This window comes from Macaca mulatta, chromosome 15 (genome assembly GCF_049350105.2).
Source record: "Macaca mulatta isolate MMU2019108-1 chromosome 15, T2T-MMU8v2.0, whole genome shotgun sequence".
Classification (NCBI taxonomy): Eukaryota; Metazoa; Chordata; class Mammalia; order Primates; family Cercopithecidae; genus Macaca; species Macaca mulatta.
The window spans coordinates 16,869,471-16,896,635 of NC_133420.1; the positions used below are offsets into that span (position 1 = coordinate 16,869,471).

General features: G+C 48.2%; 3 protein-coding genes across 9 annotated transcripts in view; all 3 read right to left on the minus strand.

The window, feature by feature from the left end:
• The window catches only part of ABL1 (ABL proto-oncogene 1, non-receptor tyrosine kinase), a 185,216-nt gene extending 181,837 nt beyond the window's left edge, over nt 1-3,379 (minus strand). The window contains exon 1 of the mRNA XM_015116551.3: nt 1,756-3,379. Within this exon, the coding sequence (XP_014972037.3) occupies nt 1,756-1,891 (136 nt within the window). The 5' untranslated portion in view covers nt 1,892-3,379. The remainder of the gene's footprint in view (nt 1-1,755) is intronic.
• LOC144335005 (uncharacterized) lies at nt 133-2,597 on the minus strand. The gene has a single exon (XM_077967515.1). The coding sequence runs from the start codon at nt 2,595-2,597 to the stop codon at nt 2,499-2,501; it is 99 nt and encodes a 32-aa protein (XP_077823641.1). The 3' UTR covers nt 133-2,498.
• A 5,434-nt stretch (nt 3,380-8,813) lies between the features above and the next one.
• EXOSC2 (exosome component 2) lies at nt 8,814-21,290 on the minus strand. Of its 7 annotated transcripts, none has more exons than XR_013405382.1 (10): nt 21,148-21,290; nt 18,905-19,006; nt 16,883-16,928; nt 16,257-16,346; nt 15,149-15,214; nt 13,670-13,738; nt 12,284-12,460; nt 11,467-11,595; nt 10,413-10,961; nt 8,814-9,211 (listed from the first exon to the last, which is right to left on the minus strand). XR_013405382.1 is itself a non-coding variant. In XM_077967507.1 (9 exons), exons 1-9 carry the CDS (start codon nt 21,267-21,269, stop codon nt 10,881-10,883), a joined length of 882 nt encoding a protein of 293 aa, XP_077823633.1. In that variant the 5' UTR covers nt 21,270-21,290; the 3' UTR covers nt 9,896-10,880. The 7 variants fall into 7 exon arrangements, 4 of the variants coding, with proteins under 4 accessions (XP_077823633.1, XP_001106567.2, XP_077823635.1 ...); XR_013405381.1 differs by having other exon boundaries at nt 8,814-9,588; XR_013405383.1 differs by having other exon boundaries at nt 8,814-9,185; nt 10,399-10,961.
• Nucleotides 21,291-27,165: the final 5,875 nt, after the last annotated feature.

Genomic DNA, 27,165 nt, shown 5'->3' on the forward strand with positions numbered 1-27,165 from the left:
AGTTACTTGGGAGGCTGAAGCAGGAGAATCGCTTGAACCCGGGAGGCAGAGGTTACAGTGAGCCGAGATCGCAATACTGCACTCCAGCCTGGGTGACACAGAGCGACTCTGACTCAAAAAAAAAAAAAGATATTTTTCAGTGAAAAGTGGATGTGTGTGTGTGTGTGTGTGTGTGTGTGTGTGTGTGTGTATTTTTTTAAGTGTGAGTGCATGTCATGAAGAATGCAATGACTGCAAGTACAGTTAGGTGCCACAACCCTGATTCATGCTAAGACACCTGCTTTACTTTGGTACCATTAGTGCAAACGTCAACACAGCAAAAGAGACAAGATCTTGGTGCTCTATTAACATGAAAACAGTTTCAGCCTCTCAACCCCTGAAGGGATATCAGGGACACGTAGGGAACTACACTGCTTTCTATACCAGCTTCCCGGAATGAGATTACTGGGTCACTGGCACATACATTTCAAATTCTGATAAGTTCCGCCAAAGCTCTCCAAAAAGTCTGTACCAATTTTCACTATGTAAGGTGCATGATCATCACAAGTCAAAATGTAAATAATTCACTTTTTAAATCCTAAATTTGGGAGCCATCATAACACATGACCATATTGGCTTGCCTAAAAACAAAGCTAAAATAGAATTAATGTTTCAAGGCAAAGTAAAATCCAAGCACCCAGATTTATTTAGATGAAGTGAGTATTTTCTTGTAAGAAAGTAAAACTTCAACCGTCAAATGCAAGTTCATCCAACAGAAGCCTTTGTTGATTGCAGTCACCCAATGTTAAGAAGTATTTCTGAATGAATTTCAAACTATAAGCCACTGGCACACTTGATACGTTTGCTTATAGGATAGGTGGGCTCAATTGATTTTTTAATATAAAGGACACAATCTGAAAAATGGCAGGCTGCAACAGTACAAACAGTAACCCTAATTAATTGGTTATAGACATTAGTGTAAGCCGACCCTTAGCTTTAACTTCACACAGAATTACTGGACATGAACAACATAAAATGTGCTGTCAGCACTCAAATGCCAAATATGTTCATAAAAATGTCAAAGACAACTTTTATTGGCCCAAATGTCACTCTAAACAGGGAGAAGAGAGGATGAAAGCTTCATCAACGAGGAAGGGATTATTACTCCTATGGAAGGTAAGACAGAAGCTGTGTATCTAAAATTAATAAGGAATGCTGCCTCCCCACTTGATTTTTCCCACATGGCTCCAAAGTGAGTATTTTCAAGTCCCACTTATGATGGAAAAGGTCAAGGATATTAGCATCAACCAGTATCTATGATTCTTAACTTTACCAGAAAAACAAACCACTTTGAGAATATGATAAAAGCTCTCTGTAGACAAAGCAGTAAAGAATCCATGCATGTCAGAAGAGCCCTTGACTTCGGTGAGAGCAGAATCATAGAACCATGCATCCTAAGAAACAACTGAAGTCCAGCCCCTCAGGAAACTGAAGCCCTGGAACAGTAAAATGGCTTGTCCAAGGTCAACAGTGAATTCGCAGAGGAAGCAGGCAAGAAATAAGCAACTCAAATAGATTCTGAATAAAGCCGAACTCACGAAGTAACTTTTTCTTATACAAAGTAAGTTTCACCAGAAACTTGAGAGATAACTAAAGTAACAAATGTATTAAGTGGAATTGGAAGGAACTGTCGCAAGTACTATTATTCAAAGTTCCTTGAAGGCCTAAGATGAACGCATGAGGAAAATAATGAGCAGAAATTTTAAAAGCACTCACCATGTTCCACAAAAACATTGCAGTGTGGACCCCCATGCCTCGATGATTCCTTCTTCCCTGCTCCTTTGATAAAATGCAGGGCAGGCAAGCTTGGCCTTCTTTGGTCCCCAAGAACTTTTCCAGGCTGCTGCCCCATAAAGTAATAATGGGTACCCCTTTCCAGAAGAGGGTTCACGATCTTCCAGAACGGTCAGAGAGCGTAGAGGCAAATGGCATATACGCAGGATTTCACATTCGCTGCATCTCCACAAGTCAGCAATTGAAGTCAATCAGAGAAAGACCTCTTCCATAACAAAAGGAAGCACTTTTTTTAGGTTGACACTTGCAAGCAGGAGTTCCAATTATTTTCGCAGTTTATCAATTTTAAGTAATGTAATTGCAGTGTTACCCAAAAGTTTCTTGACTTTTTTTTTTTTTTAACGGGCTGAATAACAATTTCTTTTCAAAAAGAAAAACCTAAGCAGAAATATTCACAGGGGATGCTGAAAAGGGTCAATAATGCTAGTCATTTCAATTCCCACATATAAAGGAAACGCTGATCGTCTTTGGCTACTCCTCCAGAACTTTTCCTGTGGAAGTCACCAACCTCCTATCTTAGCTTCTTCATCTTCCAACAAATTTCCTGCCGAACTAGTGGCCGCTCTCGCTTCTCTGCTCTGCTCTCCGGAAAAGGACACGGGTCACCCAGATTTCAGCGAGTTTGCCCTCGACTCTGACGAAAAGGAATGCATTGCCAGCAACTTTTAAGTCCGCTTTTTAAAAGGCCTGTGGAACCAATCCAGACTTTTCCTTTGCATTAAAGTTTTTGGCTGACCTGAGACTAAGGGGGCCGTAGGTGACATTGGAAGAAGTCAGGGCATTAGAGGCTCGCGGGAGCCACCTTGGGGAAGGGGAGACCCCTTGACAGCAGGGAGGGATTTGAATGAGAGGCTCTGTGGCCAAAGTTGGGGCCGGGATCCGGAACAAGGGGCGGCTCGGGGCTGAGGGAGGCTGCCGGGGCGCGGCACGGGCGGCTTACTCCAGGGCGACGCTCTTCCACGCCTCGGAAAACGGGGTGTCCCAAGCTGAGGGTAACAGACCCCCAGTGTCCCAAAGCCGGGGTGGAGCTGTAAGGGACGAAGGACTCTCGCGGCCCAGACAGCGAAAGGCGGACGCCGTGTAGAGGAGGCCCGGCCGCCTCAGCTGCCCCAAGCCCGGGGGTCTCTGCCTGAGACACCCTCTCCCCCGGCCCCGGACGCTGACACCACCACCGCCCTCAGGCAATCACATCCCCAGAGCTCCGCCGAGGAACCCAGCCGCCCCCCGCCGGTAGGGGCCGTGGACAGCGGAAGGGCTCCTCAGTCGCAGCACCCGGGAACCGGCTCCGGCTCCAGCGCTGCTCAGGCACAGACACCGACCCCCGCGGCCGCCATGATGGATTACGAGCCGCTCCACAACGAGGCCAGGCCCCGCCTTCCGCCCCGCCCACGACGACGTCCGGAGCCCGCCTCAAGGGGACCCGGATGCCCTCAGGGCCGCTTTCCCGGGACACCGCCGCGCGTCCCGGCTCTGGTCCCACTGCCTGCGAAAGCCGGGCCCGGCACGACCTTTTAAATGTGGCTTCTTTGAGCGCAAGGTGAGTGATAAGGAAGCACCCGCCTCCTCTGTATTGTCATTGGCCTCCGAGAATCCGGGTCGGGCCTCTTTCCCCCGTCCCATTGGCCAATGGGGGCAGTAGGGCTGGATCTCCCAGCCAACCGTGTTCGGCGCAGTACGCGGTGCGTCCCGGGAGTTGTGGTCCCACGGCACCCGCGCGAGTCCTCCCGCACCGAGACTCCTGGCCCGGACCCCGACCGCTGGGCCTCGCCCCGCCCTCCTGGGACCTGGTGGACTCTCGCCGGCCGAGCGTCGGCTGGACCGCGTCTCCCCGGCGCGAGTAGTAAGACCGGGACAAAGCGAGGGAAAAACTGCGGATTGGATTTTCCTGGAACCGGAATCGGATGATTTCCTTCAGTCTCTAAGGGAGAAAATGTGGCTTGCTCCTAGAAGCCAAGGTTTTTGGTGCCTCTCAACCCCTTCACCCTCCAAAAAGCATAAATATTAGAACTAGCGGACGGGGCGCGGTGGCCCACGCCTGTAATCCCAGCACTTTGGGAGGTCGAGGCGAGCGGATCACCTGAGGTCGGGAGTTCGAGACCAGCCTGACCAACATGGAGAAACCCCTTCTCTACTGAAAATACAAAATGAGCCGGGCGTGGTGGTGCATGCCTGTAATACCAGCCTCAGGACGTTGAGGCAGGAGAATCGCTTGAACCCAGGAGGCAGAGGTTGCGGTGAGCTGAGATCACACCATTGCACTCTAGCCTGGGCAACAAGAGCAAAACTCCGTCTCAAAAAACAACAACAACAACAACAAAAAAAAACAACTAGCGAAGAAACATACAGAAATAGGGAAAACATCCGACATGTTGCTAACGAATTCAACTATTTATTTGGGCATTAGGAGGCTTACTCATTACAGAAAAGCCATTTGTTGGGTTTGCCAGGCGCTATCAGATGTTTGCCCTGGAACGAATCTTTAAGACTATAAACATTTCACAGGTGAACACGTATTCACATGAAAACATCCTCTATATTAGCTGAGAAAATGCCCAGATGGTTGGGTTTAGCAAGTCTACAGAACCAATGACCTAGATGTGCCAAACCCACACCTGATAGAATCCATGTTCTGCGACTAAAAAGCACCTTGGTTCCTATTGGCTCTCCATGTCTCCCCAGAGGGATGCATCTGACAGGAATCCCATTTCTTTCTTTTTTTTTTTTTTTTTTTTTTTTCAGATGGAGTTTTGCTCTTGTCACCCAGGCTGGGGTGCAGTAGCAGGATTTCAGCTCACTGCAACTTTCACCTCCCGGGTTCAAGCGATTATCCTGCCTCAGCCTCCCAAGTAGATGGGATTACAGGCACGCACCATCACACGTGCCTAATTTTTGTATTTTTAGTAGAGACGGGGTTTTCCCATGTTGTCCAGGCTGGTCTCGAGCTCCTGACCTCAAGCAATCCACCCGCCTCGGCCTCTCAAAGTGGTGGGATTATAGGCGTGAGCCACTGCGCCCGTCCCAAGATCCCATTTCTAAGGAGGGATCTACTTATCAAAGCGCCTACTTTACACCCAGCACTGTTTGCACTTTCCATAAACTGCATTATCTCATGTAATCCTCACTATAGCCCAGTGAGGCATGTAAAACTATTCCCCATAATACAGATGGGGAAACAGAGATGTGACTTACCTACCCAAGGTCACTTGGCCAATATGTGACAGAGTCACAATTTCATCCCAGACTGACCTTGCTCCAAAACTCATAGTTTCCACTGTACCATTCAGTATCAAAAACCTGTTGATCTGAGACCACTGATTTTTCACAAGTTGCTGCTGATATCAGAGGAACAGCTGCATGATAAGTGTACATTCAGCTATTATATTATTTTAGAAATATTTCCGCTGCATTGAAAGATGACACTTACTTTTGATACTGGTTTCAATAGGAATTAGTTACTTGGAAGGTACTGAATGGAAAACACAAAAAATTGTGCCTAGATTTAGAACTGGAATTTATAAATTCAGATGTGATTTGGTTTAGCTTTGTTCTCTCACAAAATTATCTGGCTGACAATCTTAGTTCTGATCTGGAGTGTCATTCTTCAACTGTCAATGCCCTTGTTCTCCTTTATTTACCCATTATATTTATTTATTATTTACTTATTTATTTTGAGGCAGAGTCTCGCTCTGTTGCCCAGGCTGGAGTGCAGTGAAACGATCTCTGCTCACTGCGACCTCCACCACCCAGGCCGAAGTGATTCTCCTGCCTCCCAAGTAGCTGGGATTTCAGGCACACACCACACACCTGGCTAATTTGTGTATTTCTGTAGAGATGGGGTTTCGCCATGTTGGCCAGGCTGGTCTCGAACTCCTGACCTTAGGTGATCCGCCCTCTTGGCCTCCCAAAGTGCTGGGATTATAGACATGAGCCATTGCACTTGGCCTATTTATCCCTTATCTTATCCTGATTATATCCTAATTATTCCTTCTAGAGATTGTGCTTTCTTTTTATTCCCATTCATACTTTAGTCATTTCCTGCACATTCTTTTTTTTTTTTTGAGACGGAATCTTGCTCTGTTGTCCAGGCTGGAGTACAGTGGCACGATCACTGCAAGCTCCGCCTCCTGGGTTCACGCCATTCTCCTGCCTCAGCCTCTGCAGTAGCCGGGACTACAGGCACCTGCCACTACACCCGGCTAAGTTTTTTGTATGTTTAGTAGAGACAAGGTTTCACCGTGTTAGCAAGGATGGTCTCGATCTCCTGACCTCGTGATCCACCCACCTCAGCCTCCCAAAGTGCTGGGATTACAGGCGTGAGCCGCCGCGCGCATTCTTTATTCTCTAGTTTAGCTTAACATTGAGCAGTCAAATCAGAACCCCAATACACTTTTTCTTTTTTTATAGACAGAGTCTCACTCTGCCGCCTGGGCTCGAGTGCAGTGGCATTATCTCGGCTCATTGCAACCTCCGCCTCCTGGGTTCAAGCAATTCTCCTGCCTCAGCCTCCCGAGTAGCTGGGATTACAGGCGCCTGCCATTATGCCCAGCTAAGTTTTTGTATTTTTAGTAGAGACGGGGTTTCACCGTGTTGGGCAGGATGCTCTTGAACTCCTGACCTCGTGATTCACCCGCCTCGGCCTCCCAAAGTGCTGGGAATACAGGCGTGAGCCACTGTGCCCGGCCAATACACATTTTTTTAAACTAACAATTCATGGCCGGGCGTGGTGGCTCACACCTGTAATCCCAGCACTTTGGGAGGTCAAGGCAGGCGGATCACTTGAGGTCAGGAGTTTTGAGACCAGCCTGGCCAACATGGTGAAACCCCTCACTACTAAAAATACAGAAATTAGCCAGGTGTGGTGGCATATGCCTGTAATCCCACCTACTCAGGAGACTGAGGCAGGAGAACTGCTTGAGTCTGGGAGGCAGAGGATGCAGTGAGCTGAGATTGCGCCACTGCACTCCAGTCTGGGAGACAGAGTGAGACCATGTCTTGAAATAAATAAGTAACAATTCACTTAAGAAGTATTTATTGAACACCTGTACGTGAAGCACTGCTTTAGGTGCTGAGACACAGTGGTGGGGGAAAAAGCCCACCCTCGCCCTCACAGAACCTACATGGAGGGATGGGCAATAAACAAAATAACCGTCTAAACAAAACATCAGCCTCAGTGCTGGAATTACATTTCTGGGTCCATAAACTTTCAGTCAGCCCAGCCCATCCTTTAGAGGATGGGACAGACTTATGACACCTCCCTAGAGCTTCAATCTACACTGATTCACAACTGCAAAGGGGCTTCATCGAGTCCCTTTAATTCTGAGTTCATTTCTTCACTGGTAAATGGAGGTCCTACAGCTTACTTTACAAGGGTTTTGGGTTTTTTGTTTAATTTGGTTTGTTTGTTTGAAGACAGGGCCTTACTCTGTTGGCCAGGCTGGAGTGTGGTGGAACAATCTCAGCTCACTGCAGCCTCAACTTTCTGGGTTCTGGTGATCCTCTGGCCTCAGCCTCCCAAGTAGCTGGGACTACAGGCACATGCCAGCACACCTACGATTTTTTTTTTTTTTTTTGTAGAGACAGGGTTAATGAGAATCAAACTAGATCTTGTTTGGTTTTCCACAAAGATTGGGACCGTGCTTGCTGGGAGTCATAGCAGAGGTCAACTGCATTTGATCTGAAGGCCTATCCCTAGTTTTCCACTTTGTCATTTTCTCGTTTTAGGTGAGCCCTATGCCCAATGCCTAGACTCTAATATTTTTTTCTAGAGATGCACTGTACTTTTTTTTTTATTTTTTGGAGACAGTCTTACTCTGCCTCCTGAGGGATTACAGGCACCCACCACCACGCCCAGCTCATTTTGTATATTTAGTAGAGATGGGGTGTCACCATGTTAGCCAGGCTGATCTTGAACTCCTGACCTCAGGTGATCCACCCGCCTCAGCCTCCCACAGTGTTGGGATTACAGGTGTGAGCCACCGCCCCCAGCTGATGCACTGTACTTTTAAAATCCCTGTATAATACTGTAGAATGATGCCTTTTTAAAAACCGAGGCACAGAGGTCCTGAGAACATAGGCCCTGAATGATACTTTTAAGGGCTTAAAAACTAGAATCCAAAGCCTGGCAAATGCCTGACAATCAGAAACAAATATTGCTTGGCTGGGCACGGTGGCTCACACCTGTAATCCCAACACTTTAGGAGGCCAAGGCGGGCAGATCACCCGAGTTCAAGAGTTCGAGACCAGGCTGGCCAGCCTGGCGAAACCCCATCTCTACCAAAAATATAAAAATTCAGCTGGGCGCGGTGGCTCACTCCTGTAATCCCAGCACTTTGGGAGGCCGAGGTGGGCAGATCATGAAGTCAGAAGACAGAGACCATCCTAGTTAATACAGTGAAACCTCGTCTCTACTAAACATACAAAAAATTAGCTGGGTGTGGTGGCACATGCCTGTAGTTCCAGCTACTCAAGAGGTCTGAGGCAGGAGAATCGCTTGAACCTGGGAGGCGGAGGTTGCAGTGAGCCGAGATTACACCACTGCACTCCAGCCTGGGTGACAGAGTGAGACTCCATCTCAAAAACAAAAAAAAATTAGCCAGGCATGGTGGTGGGCGCCTGTAGTCCCAGCTATGCAGGAGGCTGAGGCAAGAGTATCACTTGAACCCAGGAGGTGAAGGTTGCAGTGAGCTGACATCCCGTCACTGCACTCCAGCCTGAGGGACAGAGCAAGACTTTGTCTCAAAAAAGAAAAAAGTAATATTGAGTAATATTGTCAAATATTGAATAAATCCCTTCAAGTTCATATATTTTAATTAAAAGTGATTCAGTTAAAGCAACACCCCAAGTTGCTAGAGGGATTCAGTACCCAGGTAAAGATCTCAGTTTATTCCATTTTTTGGAAAAAAAAAAAAAAAAACCTACCGGAATTACACTTAACAATGGCGCCCTCTAGCGGGCCACTGCAAGGAGCTAATCACTAAAGATTGCTTTTAGATAGACTTTTATTAGTTCCACTTAGTAGGTAATCACCGTTCAGCAGATACTGGCTGAACAGCATAGGCTGGCAGGCTGGGGGACACGGAGTAAGGAGGGTAAATAAGCTGACATATGACCCTGGTGAAAACCAAACCCAGCTACTCGGGAGGCTGAGGCAGGAAGATTGCTTGAGTCCAAGTCTGTAGTGAGCCATGATCATGCCAGTGTACTCCAGCCTGGATTAGACACCTTGTCTCCTAAAAAGTTAGGGCTCTGTCGAAGGCATTTTGTCTGCCAAGCCCTTCCTCAGCTGTCCTCAGCTCCTTATTATCACCCAGAACAAAAGAACAGAAAACAATGATGTTAAGACATCTATAGCTCTATAGCTGGGCGTGGTGGCTCATGCCTGTAATCCCAGCACTTTGGGAGGCTGAGGCGGGGGGATCACAAGGTCAAGAGATCAAAACTATCCTGGCCAACATGGTAAAATGCCATCTCTACTAAAAATACAAAAATTAGCCTGTAATCCCAACTACTTGGGAGGCTGAGGCAGGAGAATCGCTTAAACTCAAGAGGCGGAGGTTGCAGTGAGCTGAGATTGCGCCACTGCACTCCAACCTGGTGACAGAGTCTCTGTTTCAAAAACAAAAAGACATCTATAAATATCAAAAAATATGGCTGGGTGCGGTGGCTCACGCCTGTAATCCCAACACTTTGGGAGGCTGAGGCGGGTGGATCACGAGGTCAAGAGATCTAGACCAGGCCGGGCATGGTGGCTCATGCCTGTAATCCCAGCACTTTGGGAGGATGAGGTGGGTAGATGACGAGGTCAGGAGATGGAGACCATCCTGGCTAACACGGTGAAACCCCGTCTCTACTAAAAATACAAAAAATTAGCCAGGCGTGGTGGCATGCTGAAGAATGTGAGAATTCCTGTGCATTGTTTTTTCTGATGACTATCGAAAAATGGTGCCCTGATGTAGGTTGGGGGAACATTTTTAAAAAGGATATTATGGCGTCTTTTTATCCTTTAACCCTGAATTATCCACAAGTTAATGCACTACTACTTCAATTATAGGAGGAAAACAGCTTTGCTTTTCCAGTCTCCATTTTTCTTAGTTTATTTTCATGTTTCTCAGAGTACATGGACCCAGAACATTCACCCTATTATGAATAATTCAGCATCTTACAAGTCACCCTCCAAGCAGGACAGATTAAGGCAGCCTGGTATGGACATAATCGCATCTATGGCTATAAGGAATATGCAACAGAAAATCAGATTCCAACCAAGCAAAAGTCTGCTTGGTTTTGTGTTTTTTTTTTTTTAAACAGAGTCTCGCTCTGTCACCCAGGCTAGACTGCGGTACGAGATTTCAGCTCACTGCAACCTCTGCCTCCCAGGTTCAAGCGATTCTCCTGCCTCAGCCTCCCGAGTAGCTATGGACTACAGGTGCGCACCACACCTGGCTAATTTTTTGTACTTTTAGTAGAGATGGGGTTCACCATGTTGGCCAGGCTGGTCTCGAACTCCCGACCTCAGGTGATCTGCCCACCTCAGCTTCCCAAAGTGCTGGGATTACAGGCATGAGCCACCGCGTCTGGCCTGCTTGGTTAACTATTCTTCCAACTTTACCAGCTGCATTCTCAGTCATTTAAAGGATATAGGAATGGAGGCCAAAACAGACCATTTGGGGGTCAGGGATGCCATGTTTTCTACTGGGGCAATTTCATGGGGCACTGTGCCTTGTGAATGACAGTGAGTGGAAGACAAAGGATTCTCCATATTATTCCAGGATGGGAGGCCATTCGACTGGAACACCATGCACTTTGAAAGACCTGAAACTATTCCCTAATGCTGGGACTCAGCCGGCAACCCAAGGGAGCACTGTTCATCTGCCACCCAGGCTTGGTGTTAGGACAGGAGAAAGCAGGCCTGTAGGCTGGAGGCAGTCACAGGGCTGTCAATGCAGACAAAGTAATGACCTCTCGAGTCTTCGCTGAGCCACATATGGGGACCACACATCACAGTCTTCACTCCTGCAAGGTCCACAGTCCTGTCCTTCTGGAGCACCTCCTTATCCCTCCTGTTCTAAAAGCCTCTGGCGTGTTTCCATCACAATCTCCTCCATTATTTCTGGCTTTAAGATGTCTTTGATCTAAAAAAGGGAAAAAGGCATTTGTTCAGAAGAGAAACCAACCATAAACAGACCACCAAGCCAATCCAAACATAAATCAAGCCGTTAACATAAACTTTCTGTATTCCTTTCATGTCTCAGAGACTAAGCGTTACAAGATATGATCTGCTAAAGCAGCCTGATACATCAGCAAGATTCTCTGGGATGTAGCCGACAAGAACAATTATTCTGACATCCATCCAAAAGCTGGCTGAAATCTGGGATAGGTAAGATGCAGTCCGAGGTTGCTCTCATAAACTAGTCCCACCTGACACCTCCAGCCCTAAAATCCTTAGACTGACACTACGCATTGAGAATCCTGCAAGTATCTTAGGGAAAGATCTACCAGACACTCATTAGGGCTGTTTCAGGCCAGTTCATACTGATGGATGTCTGGAAAGTATTGGGAGACACGCACATTGTCTCTGCGCAAACAACAGAGCAGCTCACAGATCAATGAAGAAGTGAGAGGTCCTAAGGAGAGTACCTGATGTGGAAGGGATGCTTCATAGCAGTAGAGGATGCTGGTATCATACAGCATCATCCTCTGAGTTACCAGCGAGATGACACAGTTCCGAAGCCGGGATATCACCTCTCGATCAGCAAGAGAGACAGGCTATAAGGAGACACAGAGGAGAAGGGAAGGGAAATATAAACAGGACCAAAATACGTGACCAGCCACAGAAAATCACAAATAAATTACTTCACCCTGGAACTCCAAACCAACCAAACAGCTAACTCCAAGGGAGATTAAAAGGAATGGGGCAGGGCGCAGTGTCTCATGCCTGTAATCCCAGCACTTCGGGAGGCCGAGGCGGGTGGATCACAAGGTTAGAAATTCGAGACCAGCCTGACCAACATGGTAAAACCCCATCTTTACTAAAAATACAAAAATTAGCAGAGCATGGTGGGGCACGCCTGTAATCCCAGCTACTCGGGAGGCTGAGGCAGGAGAATCTCTTATACTCGGGAGGCGGAGCTTGCAGTGAGCCGAGATGGCACTACAGAGTGAGACTCTGTCTCAAAACAAAACAAACAAACAAACAAACAGAAAAAAGAATGGCTTCTTCAGTGGCTCTTCGGCGTTACCCTGCAACTTTGCCATTGCCACCAACAAACATCGAACCATCTCCTTAGAAGAGAGAAGATAATATGGGGTTCATGAATACACCTTGATGGAAAGTCAAAGTGACTCAGCCTACAGCAGTAATAGAGCTAAAAACCACCAATTTCACTGGCCACAAAAACACAGCAAAGACTGAGTCCCATCCTTCCCACCGACAGTGGCCACAGTGTTTGCTCACCTCCAGGTTTGCAATGAAGCCCCCTGCTTCCTCTTCTTTGTGCTCAGGTGTTGGGTAAATCCAGATGAAGCCGTTGTTACCGAGAATCACTGAGGCACCACATGGCAAATCATGGAAGTGGGTCTTCTGCCGTTTCACCAGGGAGGGGGAAACCTGGACCAAAACCCCCTGACCTAGCTAAAGAAATACATCACAAAGCTAGGTCACTACAGGATCATCAGTGGGATGAATGAAAAGGAGACTACAGAATACACATCCTAAGTATATTCAAATTGGTGTCCTTCCTGTTTACAATTGCTGTCGCCTATACGCACACCCATAGTACACATTTTTGCAGAGAACACTTGGGGACTCAGAGGCTATTCATACATCCCAGCAGAAGGTGACTTTCAATGCTCTTCTCTGTCATTTCCCTTTACAGTCTCCCTTGCACTCTAAGCCAGAACTCAGGTGCCAGACATTAGAGAAGTTGAAGCCAATGAGGGAGCTGAAGCCTCCTGCTGGTCCAGTAGCACTGTGTTGTTCCAGGACCCTAGCTCATACCTGAACCCCAAACACTCATCTTGCCTGTGAGATGTGTGCCTCTGGGTAGGTAAGGAGCTGGGTAGAGCTGGGTGCAAATCCATGTCTGGTCCTGGCAGGCCAGCTCAAGTGCATGTCCTGCCAAGGGCGAGTCCACAGGACCCAGGGTTGCAAAAGTCAGCATACTGCAGCAGTCCTCTGCCTACTCCATGTACTTGAACGTGGCTGGCTGCAGCCACTCCATTAAGGGAAGAGGTTTTGTTCCACTCAGAAAATAAAAGTGTTCACCCAGATAAAGCTGAGAGACTAGTAAATCCTAATTTGTTTTAGGAAGTATGCTCTCCTTAAAATAATAAATAGCTTCAATAATGCAACCTCGTACAAGAAAAGCAGTGAAATTCCATTTAGAGGCTCAGATGACAGAGCAAGCTTTGCCAGCAATAACATCCACTGGACTGACTGGACGCTTGTCCAAGGGTTGTTTCTCCAGGCCCAGCCTCCCTTTGTTCCCAGGACCGCCTCAGCCCCGGCCCCAGTGCTGAGCTGCAGCGCCCCCTGGAGGGAGAGAGACAGCTGCACCTCCCAGCCCACAGTTGGACGGGCTCCTCTGTCCAAAGAGTCAGTCTCCCTGGAGAAAAAGGATAAAACTTGTTCTTTACAAAGCTACTGACCCATGACCCTGTGAACCCTGACCTGTGAACCCTCATGTCATGTTTAAGGAACACGATCAGTTTGTGGGATGCCAACCTCTATTAATGCTTAGCTACTGGGGTTCTTTAGGCCAGAATTCCAGAGAGCTATAGGGATTAAGAAATAGCCTTGCAATCTCAGTCAGCAAACAGGAACATCAAGAGCCCAACTTACTTTTCCATATTTCAGGCTCCTCGTGTGCAGAGAGACAGCTCCATCAGAGAACACTGCCTGGACCTCAGCCTGGCCAGGGTGATGAAGGAACAAACAGTAGCCTCGGCCACACACTGTCCTGTCCTCTGCAGCCTCTGCCCCTTGACCCCACACCTCCATCTTTTCCTCCCCTCTCCAATGGTCCAGGCTCAACAATCTTAGACAGACCCAGAGGACATCACTGTGACCTCACTTCTCCCCTTGGTTGTCATGAATATCTTTTTTAAAAAAATAGAGACAGAAGGCCAGGCGCGGTGGCTCATGCCTGTAATCCCAGCACTTTGGGAGGCTGAGGCGGGTGGATCACCTGAGGTCGGGAGTTCTAGACCAGCCTGACCAACATGGAGAAACCCCGTCTCTACTAAAAATACAAAATTAGCTGGGCGTAGTGGCAGGTGCCTGTAATCCCAGCTACTCAGGAGGCCGAGGCAGGAGAATTGCTCGAACCCAGGAGGCAGAGGTTGTGGTGAGCCAAGATCGCACCATTGCACTCCAGCCTGGGCAACAAGAGCGAAACTCCGTCTCAAAAAAAAAATTAAATTAAATTAAATTAAAGGCCAGGCATGGTGGCTCATGCCTATAATCCCAGCACTTTGGGAGGTCAAGGTGGGCAGATCACCTGAGGTCAGGAGTTCAAGACCAGCCTGGCCAATATGGTGAAACCCCGTCCCTACTAAAAATACAAAAATTACCAGGGCATGGCACACACCTGTAATCCCAGCTACTCGGGAGGCTAAAGCAGAATTGCTTGAATCCGGGAGGCGGAGGTTGCAGTGAGCTGAGATCATGCCACTGCACTCCAGTCTGGACAACAGAGCAAGACTCCGTCTTAAAAAAAAAAATTTTTTTTAAATAACATAAAATAGAGACAGAGTCGTGCACTGTCACCCAGGCTGGAATGCAGTGGTGTGATCAGAGCTCACTGTAGCCTTGAGCTCCTGGGCTCAAGCAACCCTCCAGCCGCAGCCTCCTGAGTAGCTAGGCATGTGCCGCCATGCCCGGCTAATTTTTTATTTTTATTTTTTTGTAGAGAGGGGGTCTTGCTATGTTGCCCAGGCTGGTCTTGAACTCTTAGGCTCAAGCAATCCTCCCTCCTTGGCCTTCCAAAGCGCTGGGATTACAGGCATGAGCCACCACACTCGGCCTGTCATTAATATCTTGATGTGAACAACACCTCTTCCACTCCCTGGGCTAAAAGTTAACATCATTAACAAAAGCCTCAAGCACAGGCTACCATAAGTTACAAGACCCAAAGAAATGACTTAGCAGCAGGTCTGAACAAGAGCTGGGGAGTCAGCCTGAGTTAAGGAGACCGAGAAAGGACACAGCAGAGCCCGACACCTGGTCTAACGGTTCTTCCGTCAGAGACATACAATGGAAGGCCCATTTCCCAGCCCCACAGAAAAGCATGAAGAGGCTGCAGTGCAAAGCACAGGATACACTGATAAGGTCCCCTTCCTGTAAGAAACCTCTCATTGCAAGCTCATCTTCTGCAGATCTTCTCCTCTGAAATACACAAAGAAATGACATTACTGAAGCCAGGTCCTCAGAAAGGTCTCCATCACTTCTTTCTCTTTCACTTCCTTTTGAGATTTTTGAGGCCAACCACAATACTCAAACACTGAGAACTATGGCAAAAGTAGGTAACCCGAGCCACTTGAGGGGAATGAGTGATAATCACGACTTTCCATCGCAAGAGACTTTTCCATAGTCCTCTTCTCTTCCTCTTTCCCTCCCTTCCCTGAGGAGCATTCCAACCCCTCCCAATCTCACCCAGCCAACATTTCCACACTCATCTTCCATGACAGCTCTCTGTGGTCCAGCAGGACCAGACTAACTCCTGCTTGGATATATCTCTGCTCACACATTTCCCTTTATCTCAGATTCCCTGAACTAGTTATTTAAAGTCTCTCCATCCTGTCTTTCCTACGAGCTTCTCTCACTGGAATGAACCACTCCTTTTGTATAACCACAGCTTATTTATTCTTCTACTGCCAGATACTGGGTCAGTTATCTTATATCCCCTGCTGGGGAACTCAGTCGTGCTTGGCACTTGGCACAGAGCTTGGCACAGTAAGCCTCTCTGTAAATACATGCTGGACTGAAGATAAAGGTGAACCATGGTATTTTACAAAAGGCTGTGGCTTAGTTACTGTGGTTGTCTGGAATAACCAAATGCCTTTCAATTCACAAAAAACTAACGTAAAGACAGCTTTCCAAGGAACATCTTCACTGTGCAAAGCTGATACGTCCAGAAAAGGAAAGCTATTAACAAGCAGCATCTAAGAGCTTCTCTCCCCAACTCTCTGTTGGGATCCCACCCCATGGATGTTTCTGATCCTACCGTATGCCAACTGCTCCCTCTTTCGGGAGACCTGGACAGGGTGAAAAGTCTACATACACATCCAGACAGCAAACTTCACAGCAGACAAACGGGAGTCAAAGGGGTAACCTCAGTGTAAAGCAAAGTCCTCTGGTGGAACAAAGGGTCCCACAGCTCCCCCCAGCCCACTGGGCTCCAGTCCATGGCCCCAGCTGTAGCCCTTACCAGCTCTCCTCCAGGAAGGTTCATGGACGAGAGCAGCAAGACCGAATCCAGCCTGGAGTTGGTCTCCACCTTCCACCTCTTCTGTTGAACCTATAAGCCAAGTTCCACACCTGGACACATGCTCCAGGGACAGGAGTTCACATCATAAGTAACCAGTAAGGCTGGGTGCGGTGGTTCACGCCTGTAATCCCAGTACTTTGGGAGGCCGAGGTGGTGGCTCACTTAAGGTCAGGAGTTTGAGACCAGCCTGACCAATATGATGAAACCCCGTCTCTACTAAAAATACAAAAATTAGCCGGGCGTGGTAGCAGGTGCCTATAATCCCAGCTACTTAGGAGGCTGAGACAGGAGAATCGTTTGAACCCTGGAGGCGGAGGTTGTAACGAGCCAAGATCGCGCCACTGCACTCCAGCCTGGGCAACAGAGCGAGACTCCATCTCAAAAAAAGAAAAAGAAAGTAACCAGTAATCCCAAATCGAACAAGCCACATATTTACATCAGAGGCCACACAATAGCCAAATGCAACGAATGCCTTTTTCATGTAACTACAAGTGGAATGACTGTCCCATGAATACAATCGCCAGCCTGCCTCGACTTTGTAAACACCAATCTGATATCGACGTTACCTCTGTGATTCTTCCCACTACAATGTCTCCTACTTCACCAATGTATCTGAAAGATAAAACACAAGGGATTCGTGCATCTGTGAGCAGACTTTCTGACAAGACCACACACCATTTGAGATGTTGGTTTAACAGAGTGAAAGCCTTGAATAGGCGTCACATTCAGCAAATTCATGTAACTATATTGTCTGGACTTATTTTCAGAAATTGCTAACTTCAAACATTCCTCCATGTATAAAGTCTCCATTAACCTCAAACAAATCGCTATTCAAGTAGTTCATTTAGCCAAAAAAAACCCCCTATTTTGTTCAATTACATGACACTGAAAAACATGGACTATTTTCCTGTGGCACACGGATGAGTTCTGCACCAGCCAAAGGAAGAGAAAGGAAATCTGAGCCAGACGCCAACCGCATGAGTCTGCTCATGTCTCTCCCACTCACTCACTGCCTGCTCCTCTCAAGCCCCTTTGCTAGCTCCTCATCCACAATTCTAATGAGACGTACTCGGTGCTGAGGCCAAGTCCTTAGACCTCTTCGCTTTTCGGCCACTCAATCTAATACCATTAAAATACCACTCTGTGCTGTCACTGTGCCACTCTCCTGAATTCCAAATCCTTCTCAACTGCCAGCTACCCAACTCTGCCATTTAGATGACTAATAGGCATTTTCAAATGTATCGCGCCCAAAACTAAGCTTTCCCACAGCCCCCTCCAGTCCTCCGTAGCAAACCGAGGTAGGGGATGAGTTATCCCCATCTCAGTCAATGGTGACTCCATCCCCAGTTGCTCAGGCCAATAAACCTTGGAGAGTTCTTTGATTCCTCTCTCTCTCTCACACACTTCAGGACAAGTCCAGTAGCAAATCCTGCTGGCTCTACCCTTAAAACATATGCAGGAAATAAAAGGCATCCAAATTGGAAAGGAAGAAGTAAAATTATTTCTATTCACAGTTGACTGGGTCCTATGTACAGTAAAGTCCAAAGAATACAAAACCCAACACCTTTTCATGATTTCAAAAAAAACACTCAGAAAATAAAATCTATGTGGATCCCAATCACTCCTCCACCTTCCACTGCTACCACCTTAGTCGAAGCCACCATCACTTCAGATTATGAGTATGGTCCCTAATCCACCTCCCTAAGCTTGCTCTATCCCCCTTCAATCTCCCATCGGCAGCCACAGTGAGCTTAAGTCCAGATCAAGTCCCTCCTCTGCTCCACCCCTTCCAGGGGCTTCCCAGATTACACAAAGTAGAAGCCGAAATGCTTACTCTGGCTACAAGGCAGGCCTATGTCTGCCCACCTCAGCTTTCTGCTCATATCTGCCCCTACTCTCTCCCTCACTCACTCTGTTCTAACCTCACTGGCTTGCTTTCTGGGGCTAATCTTCATTGAATGCTTCTAGGTATCAGGCCCTGTGCTAAATACTTTACATGCACCATCTCACTGAATTCTAAAGAAAATCCTAGGCCAGCCGCAGTGGCTCACATCTGTAATCCCAGCACTTTGGGAGGCCAAGTGGGGGGGAAATCTTCTGAAGTCAGCAGTTCGAGACCCGCCTGGCCAACGTGGTAAAACCCTGTCTCTACTAAAAGTATAAAAAAATTAGCCAGGCGTGGTGGCGAGTGCCTGTAATCCCAGCTACTTGGGAGGCTGAGGCAGGAGAATCGTTTGAACCCGGGAGGCAGAGGTTGCAGCGTGCAGACTGTGCCACTGTACTCCAGCCTGGGCAACAGAGCGAGACTCCGTCTCAAAAAAAAAAAAGAAAATCCTGTGAAGTAGGCCATGCTATTATACTCACTTTGCAGAGGAGGTAACCAAGGCTTGGAGTGGTGACATAACATGGGAAAACCTCTGAAGCCTACACTGATCTGCACCACCCCACCTACAGTCATGGTCAAAACCTCAGACTTACAGCATGACAGGGCAGGCAGGGGTGGGGTAGGGGATATGGAGGGGGCAGAAAAAGCCTGGTTGTACAACCTGGATGCCGCAAGAAAGGGAATACACACCTTTTGTTCTCACCTGGTTTTCAAAGCTTTCACACAGATCAACTTGTTTACTCTCTCCACAGAGCCAGCAACAGATGCAATGAGCTTCTCTTCTCCCATATACGTTCCGTGGCCCCTGATGCAAGGCAAAGGTACAAAGAAAGGATACCAGGGTAACTCGAGGTGACCTCTCTCCTTTCAAGAACAATGTGTTCCTCAAAGCTAACAAGCTCCCCCTGCAAAGCCTGCCTTCAGTGCTCCTTCTCCAGACTGGCTACTTGGAAATCACTCCTCTCACTCAGGTCTGCTCAGGTGTCACTTTCTCCAGCAGGCCTACCTTGACTGTGCCATTGAAAACACAGCCCACCCCGTTGCCACCACTCCCCCACATTCCATTGACCCTGCTCCACGTTTTTCCCCATTGCATTATTGCCTAACATTCTCCGTTAGAACTCCACCAGGACAGAGATTTTTCACTCTGCCGTTATATCCCAACTGCACAAAATATAAATATATGTTGAAAGCATTAACGAAAGAATGAATCTTAAGATTTCCTGGCCAGGTGCGGTGGTTCACGCCTATAATCCCAGCACTCTGGGAGGCCGAGGTGGGTGGATCACGAGGTCAAGTGTTTGAGACCAGCCTGACCAACATGGTGAAACCCCGTCTCTACTAAAAATACAAAAATTAGCCGGGCGTAGTGGCGTGCGCCTGGAATCCCAGCTACTTAGGAGGGTGAGGCAGGAGAATTGCTTGAATCCAAGAGGTGGAGGTTGCAGTGAGCTGGGACTGTGCCACGGCACTCCAGCCTGGGCGACAGAGTGAGACTCTGTCTCATTAAAAAAAAAAAAAAAAATTTCCTAGGGGCTGGGCATGCCTGTACTCCCAGCACTTTGGGAGGCCAAGGTGGGCAGATCACACTTGAGGTCAAGGGTTCGAGATCAGCCTGGCCAACATGGTGAAACCTCATCTCTACTAAAAATACAAAAATTGGCTGGGCATGGTGGCAGGTGCCTGTAATCCCAGCTACTCAGGAGGCTGAGGCAGGAGAATTGCTTGAACCCAGGAGGCAGACGTTGCAGTGAGCCGAGATCCCACCACTGCTCTCCAGCCTAGGCGACAGAGAGACTCCGTCTCAAAAATGAAAAAAAAAATATTTCCTAGGATCCACTAGCCTTAAACTAACAGGTTAAAGGGCAATGCTATGAATGCTGTGCCCCTTGTATAGATACATGTACAGAAAAAAAAGGTTGAAACGCTAGTGTTATCTATGATGATGATATAATGGCTGGTTTTACTTCTTTTCTTACATAATTATCTCATTTAATCCTCATTACCGTATCATACTGTTATTATCACTATCTTACAGATGAGGAAACTGACCGTGGAGAGGCAATGCCGCTAATAAGATGTGATGGTAGCTGGACTGGAACCCCAACTGTCTGACTCAAGAGCCTGCCCTCGGCCGGGCGCGGTGGCTCACGCCTGTAATCCCAGCACTTTGGGAGGCTGAGGAGGGTGGATCACCTGAGGTCGGGAGTTCAAGACCAGCCTGACCAACATGGAGAAACCCCGTCTCTACTAAAAATACAAAAATTAGCCAGGCATGGTGGCACATGCCTGTAATCCCAGCTACTCGAGAGGCTGAGGCAGGAGAATCGCTTGAACCTGGGAGGCGGAGGTTGCAGTGAGCTGAGATCGCGCCATTGCACTCCAGCCTGGGCAAAAAGAGTGAAACTCTGTCTCAAAAAAAAAAAAAAAAAAAAAAAGAGCCTGCCCTCTTAACTACAACACACTGTACTGCACCCCTTGGATTCAAAATGTGTATAAATGGGTGCAGGCAGCACAATGTAACTGTTTGCCCTAAGCTGGAACAATTACGGATTCTAAACTGAAGAGGAGGCGGCCAAGAACACCCACCGTCCCCTCAGAGAGCTGAAAACTGGAAAGAGAGCCTGCGCCTAAACCTCCCCGGTTTTCCAGGTCTCCTACAAGGAAGGCTCAAAGATTTGGACTTCAGGCAGAAGACCCAAAAGTCACAGCCACCAGAGGTCAGGAGTGGAGGGTTTCAGGGAGCTGAGACAAACGCAGAAGGGGACACACAAGACGCAGGGGGCAAGAAGCACGAGGCTCGGAAGCGAGGCGAGTAGGATGCTCAGACCAAGTGCCTGGGGTCCCGCGGGGAGTTAGACACACCGGGATACGAGGCCTGGACCACGTGCAGAGAGCCCTGAAGCCGCTCTATGGAAGCCTCGACTCCCCCAAGTCCCCACGTACCGCATGAATCCCGTGTCCGTAGTGATTGTGTCCCCCGGCACCACTAGATGTTTCTTAGTGTCGCGACCCAGTCTCTCGCTAAGAGGCTTGCGAGCCGCTGGAAGCCTCATCTCCATCGCCATCTTGGCGCCAATGAGTTGCGCAGGCGCAGCTCAGCCGGGAGCCGCGATATCCGACTCCGCGACTCCTGGCCGCGTTCGGAGGGGCGGGGAAGGGCGGGGACTCAGAGCAGCTGCCAATGAGAACTCACGGCCTGGAGGCCATGTTTACAATTGGCAACACTAAGGCGAACCCGAAGGGAAGGGAGCCGAGCTGCCATGTTTACTATTGGCAAGGGAGCACCCGTGGAATAATACAATCTCATGTTGTGTGGGGTGTGACTTTTTACCAAAACTGTCTTGTACTCACCATCCCATTTATTGTTTACAAGGGTTAGCGATAATTGAGAAACGGACCTCTGAGTTTCTGTCCGATTCTAAGCTGCTGAAATCCGGTATTTTCTAAGAGAGAGCTCAGGAGGATGGAGAGATGGGATCTACAGAAAACACTATTTGAACAGAGAGAAGAGCCCCTGTCCACACGGTTCCTAGTAGCCCCAGTATTCTACATTGCTGCCGCCCCGTGGGTGCTTGCTCAGCATCATCATCTATACCTCCAAACCGGGCTCCAGATACTTCTCACTTGGTTCTGTTCTTTCATAAAGACTTCTTTAAGCAAGCTAATTTACTCCAATATTTCTTTTGGAAACAAGTTAAAAATCGTCTAACAGTATAGGTCAAACCTTGCAAGCCAGGTATATTTGGTAGGGAAGGGAAGTGCACACATAATACGAAGATGGCTTGCATTTAGTTACACAGCGAGTTGAGTGCTCTGTGTGTGCCAGGCGCTGTTCTAAGGATTCAGCAGGGAACAGACATGTCTCTGTGGGTTTTGCTGCGGCTCCGTTTTAATAGGAGCGTACCCCCTCGCCCCTTCTCCCGTTCCCCACTACCGTCTCCCTCTCCTTGCCCTACATTCACAACAAACTAATTGGGAATGGTAATTCCCCATGCACAGGGACTCTAAAGAGGATTAAATGAAATCATTTACATCAACTGTGGTCAGAAAAGCAGGTAAACCAAGTCTGCCTCCTGAAGAAAGATCCATCGAACCAATTGTTTTATAAATCTCCAAAGCGACAGCATTTCTTCCACTTAAGCAAGGCGCACGACCACACTTAAGAAAGTCAGCCCTGCCAGGCAGTCCGTGACGTGAATGCTAGTGCCCCAAGGCCCTAGGTAAGTGAGCGGCCAGACCCTCGCCCTCCGCCGTGCTTGGAGGAAGGCGCTAGAGCCCAGCCCCTTGGTCCAGTACTGCCGGGGCCATAAGAGGGCGATGGTGTCCTTTGAGCCCGCGTAGCCCGACGGCCAGGAAGCCAGGCCCAGCGAGCGGCCCTAGGCGGAGCGAGAGTGTAGTCCTGACACCATCCAAGTTCTTCCCGGGAGGGAGAGACGCGCACTCTCACAGCGTTCACATTCACGGAGCCTGTCGCAAGGTTGGCATTGTGGATACCAGTTTATGGAGGAGGAAATCGAGGCCCCAAAAGGAATGGAATTCACATTAGCAGATGGCAGCAAAGCCGATGCGTGTTCCAGCTGCACGCGATTTACCCCAGAGCCTGCACCCTTTACCAAACATAACCCGAGTGCTTCGGCTAGTCCTTTGCTGAGTGCATTACAAATACTATGTTATGTATTCCTCACTTTCAGCCCATCTTTGAGGTAGACATTGCTATCCCTGATGATCACTTGGGGGCACCGAGCCCCCCAAACAGACCTGTAGCTGGGACTAGAATCCAAAACGGCAGACTCCCCCTCCCCCATCCTCTTTCTGCATCATCACACGCACCCTTATTTATTTATTTATTTATTTATTTATTTATTTGTTTATTTATTTATTTTGAGACAGGGTCTTTGTCACCCAGGCTGGAGTACAATGACACGATTATGGCTTACTGCAGCCTTGACCTCCTGGGCTCAGGTAATCCTACCACCTCAGCCTCTTGAATAGTTTGGACTACAGGCACATGCCACCAGGCTCGGCTAATTTTTTTGTACTTGTTTTTTTTTTTTTTTTTTTTTTTTTTTTTTTTTTGAGACGGAGTCTTGCTCTGTAGCCCGGGCTGGAGTGCAGTGGCCGGATCTCAGCTCACTGCAAGCTCCGCCTCCCGGGTTTACGCCATTCTCCTGCCTCAGCCTCCGGAGTAGCTGGGACTACAGGCGCCCGCCACCTCGCCCGGCTAGTTTTTTGTATTTTTAGTAGAGACGGGGTTTCACGGTGTTAGCCAGGATGGTCTCGATGTCCTGACCTCGTGATCCGCCCGTCTCGGCCTCCCAAAGTGCTGGGATTACAGGCTTGAGCCACCGCGCCCGGCCATTTTTTTGTACTTGTTTTGTGAAGACAAGGTTTCACTGTGTTGCCCAACCTGATCTTGAACTCCTGAACTCAAGTGATCCGCCCATCTTGGCCTCCCAAAGTGCTGGGATTACAGGCATGAGCCACCGAGCCTGGCCACACTTACCCCTTTACCACCAGTAGACAAGTGGGTACCCGGAGACAGAGCAGCACATCCCAGGGGGCTTTGTAAAAAGTATAGATTCCTTAGGCATTGAGGCTGTAAACCCCGAATATCTGAGACAGGTCTCAGTTAATTTAGAAAGTTTATTTCGCCAAGATTGAGGATGTGTGCCTGTGGCACAAGCTCAGGAGGTCCTAACAACACGTGCCCAAGGTGGTTGGAGAGCAGTTTGGTTTCATACATTTTGGGGAGACATGAAGCATCAATCAACATATGTGAGATGAACATTGATTCAGCCCGGAAAAGCGGGACAACTCTAAGCTGGGAAGGGGCTTCCAGGTCATGGGTAGATAAGAAACAAACGGTTGATTTTTTTTTTTTTTTTTTTTTTTGAGTTTCTGATTAGCGTCTCCAAAGGAGGCAATCAGGTATGCATTTATCTCAGTGAGCAGATGGGTGACTTTGAATAGAACAGGAGGCAGGTTTGCCCTAAGCAGTTCCCAGCTTGACTTACTTTTCCCTTTAGCTTAGTGATTTTGTGGCCCCAAGATTTATTTTCCTTTCATGAGGTTCTGCAAAGGTAAGGTCCAGAAGTCTGTGCATGTTTTAACTCCCTATGTAATTTCAGTGGCAGAAAAGGTCTAAGATTCACTGATGCCACCACATTTGTGCATCTCTGCAGCCACTGCCCCAGGCTGATCAACGGCATCTCTTACCAGGGAGATAACCTCCTAGCTTGTCTTCCTAATTCTACTTTTGTCCTTCCTTCATCCAATCTCCACACAGCAGCCAGAGGGAGCTTTAAAAACAGATTAAATCACTTCCCTGCTTCCAACACTTCTAGACTCCTGCCTGTCTCTGACCTCACGCTCGTCCTAACCCACTGCCTTACTCAATATGCTGCAGCCAGACTGTTACCGGTGGAGGGTGCCCAGGTTCTTGGCGTCTTGGACAAAACACACAGACAAAGCAAGGAAAGAATAAAGCAACAAAAGCAGAGATTTATTGAAAACGAAAGTACACTCCACAGGGCGATGAATGACCCAAGCAAAGAAACTCAAGAGGCTCTTTACAGAAGTTTCTAGGGTTTAAATACCTTCTAAAGGTTTCCCATTGGTTATTTGGTGTACACCCTGTGTAAATGAAGGAGCCGCCCGTGATCAGTCTGATTGGTTGTGGAAAGTGACCAATGAGAGGCTGAAGTTACAAGTTATGCCTTATGCAAATGTCTGATTGGTTGTGGAAAGTGATCAATCAGAGGCTGAAGTGAAGTTACAAAGTTATACTCCTATGCAAATGAAGACTTGGCCCCCCGGAGCAGCCTGACTGGTTGTGGGAAGAAGGGACCAATTAGAGGTACTTTCAGTTTTTCATGTGCCACACAGAAAAGCCGAGATTGCAAACGGAGTAGCCTCTGGTCCTTTTGTTACTTTGACATGGAAAGTTGGGGTTTTCCTTTTGATTTACTTCTAGAAAGTCAGTGTGAATCAGCCTTATGTTCCCTGCCTCCAGACCCTATTCTCCTGCCTCAAGACTAGCTGGCTTCCCCTCGGGGCCACAGCACCAAGCTCCGCATCACTCCAGGGCCCTTTACTCTGGTCTCTTTCTGCATAAATTCTCTTCGCCCAGGCTTTTGTGTGGCTGGCTCCTTCTCCTCACTCATGTCTTGCTCAAACATCACTTCCTCAGAGAAGACTCCGCTGATCATCTTATCTGGAATAACTCTCCAGTCCTTTTTTTAATCCCTTGATCCTGTTTTACTTCTTGTCACTGATATTTCTTTTTTTCTTTTTCTTTTTTTTGAGATGGAGTCCCGCTCTTGTTGCCCAAGCTGGAGTGCAATGGCACGATCTCGGCTCACTGCAACCTCTGCCTCCCGGATTGAAGCGATTATCCCGCCTCAGCCTCCTGAGTAGCTGGGATTACAGGCGCCCATCACCACGCCCGGTTAATTTTTGCATTTTTCAGAGAGACGGGGTTTCACCATGATGGCCAGGCTTGTTTCGAACTCCTGACCTCAAGTGATCTGCCTGCCTTGGCCTCCCAAAGTGCTGGAATTACAGGTGTGAGCCACCGTGCCTGGGCTCGAATTTTCTTTTCTTTTTCTTTTCTTTTCTTTTTTTTTTTTTGTTCATTTATTGCGGTCTCCCTCCACTAGAACATGCATGTGCTGAAAACAGGGACTTGATCTGTTCTGTTCATCATATATCAATGCTTAGAACCAGGCCTGGCACACAGGGCAGCCATAAAATATTTGTTGAAAAAATACAATATACTTTCAAACTACAGGTTTGTTTGTCTGCTCGTCGCCTGTTTTCCCACCGGATATGAACCCCACAAATACCCAGACTGTACATTTTGTTCACTGCCTGTTTCCTATGTATGCTTGATATATAGTCGGCCCTTGTATTAAGCATGTCTTTGCTTTTTTTTTTTTTTTTTTTTTTAAGATGGAGTCTCACTCTGTTGCCCAGGCTGGAATGCAGTGGTACAGTCTCTGCTCACTGCAACCTCTACCTCCCAGGTTCAAGTGATTCTTCTGCCTCAGCCTCCCGAGTAGCTGGGATTACAGGTGCGCACCACCACGCCTGGCTAATTTTTGTCTTTTTAGTAGAGACAGGGTTTCACCATGTTGGCCAGGCTGGTCTCGAACTCCTGACCTCGTGATCTGCCCGCCTTAGGCTCCCAGAGTGCTAGGATTACAGGCGTGAGCCACCACGCCCAGCGCCTTTGCTTTTCTGTACTCGGATGCTTTGAGATCTTGGGGCCTTGCTCTTCCCAGATGGACTGCCCCACCTAGGGTTAACCAGTTCCTGGAGATAGTGAACAACTCACCCAGGAGGTCCCTTGCAAACGCACACCACCCAATCCAGAGCCCACACCCACAAACACCTCCTTTATTAGGCTCTCTTACTCAGGACCAGTATCCAACTGCCCTGATCATCCCAAGGCCAGACACCAGACAACTAGGGAAAGTCCTTATACCCCAGCACCTGCTGCAGTTGTCAAACCAACCAATCCTAAGCCTGCTTACCTTGCCTCACCCATTCCTTCCCACGGAAACCACAATAAAGGGTCTTGCTCATGTTTTCCCCTCCTTCCCTCTGCCTCCTGACCAACCCGGTGCTTTCCTGTGCAGCTCTGCACGGCGCACCCTGCCTCTTGTTTCTAGAACAAAGATCTTTCTCCATGACAGTCATTTCCATGTTGGCATACCATGTCAGATTTCAGGACCCTTAAAACAGCTCTCTGCCAGGTGCAGTGGCTCACATCTGTAATCCCAGCACTGTAGGAGGCCGAGGCGGGTGGATCACATGAGGTCAGGAGTTCAAGACAAGCCTGGTCAACATGGTGAAACCCCATCTCTACTAAAAATACAAAAAATTAGCCAGGCGTGCTGGTGGGCGCCTGTAATCCCAGCTACTCAGGAGGCCGAGGCAGGAGAATTGCCTGAACCCGGA

What these genes read in the sequence shown, in the direction of transcription:
- LOC144335005 (XM_077967515.1), bottom strand. Translation starts at nt 2,597, where the DNA reads ATGTCACCTACGGCCCCCTTAGTCTCAGGTCAGCCAAAAACTTTAATG.
- EXOSC2 (XM_077967507.1), bottom strand. Translation starts at nt 21,269, where the DNA reads ATGGCGATGGAGATGAGGCTTCCAGCGGCTCGCAAGCCTCTTAGCGAG. An exon ending in GTGAAAGCTTTGAAAACCAG is followed by an intron (nt 16,929 to 18,904) that starts GTGAGAACAAAA and finishes TTTATCTTTCAG; the next exon opens with ATACATTGGTGAAGTAGGAG. An exon ending in TAGTGGGAAGAATCACAGAG is followed by an intron (nt 16,347 to 16,882) that starts GTAACGTCGATA and finishes CTTGGCTTATAG; the next exon opens with GTTCAACAGAAGAGGTGGAA.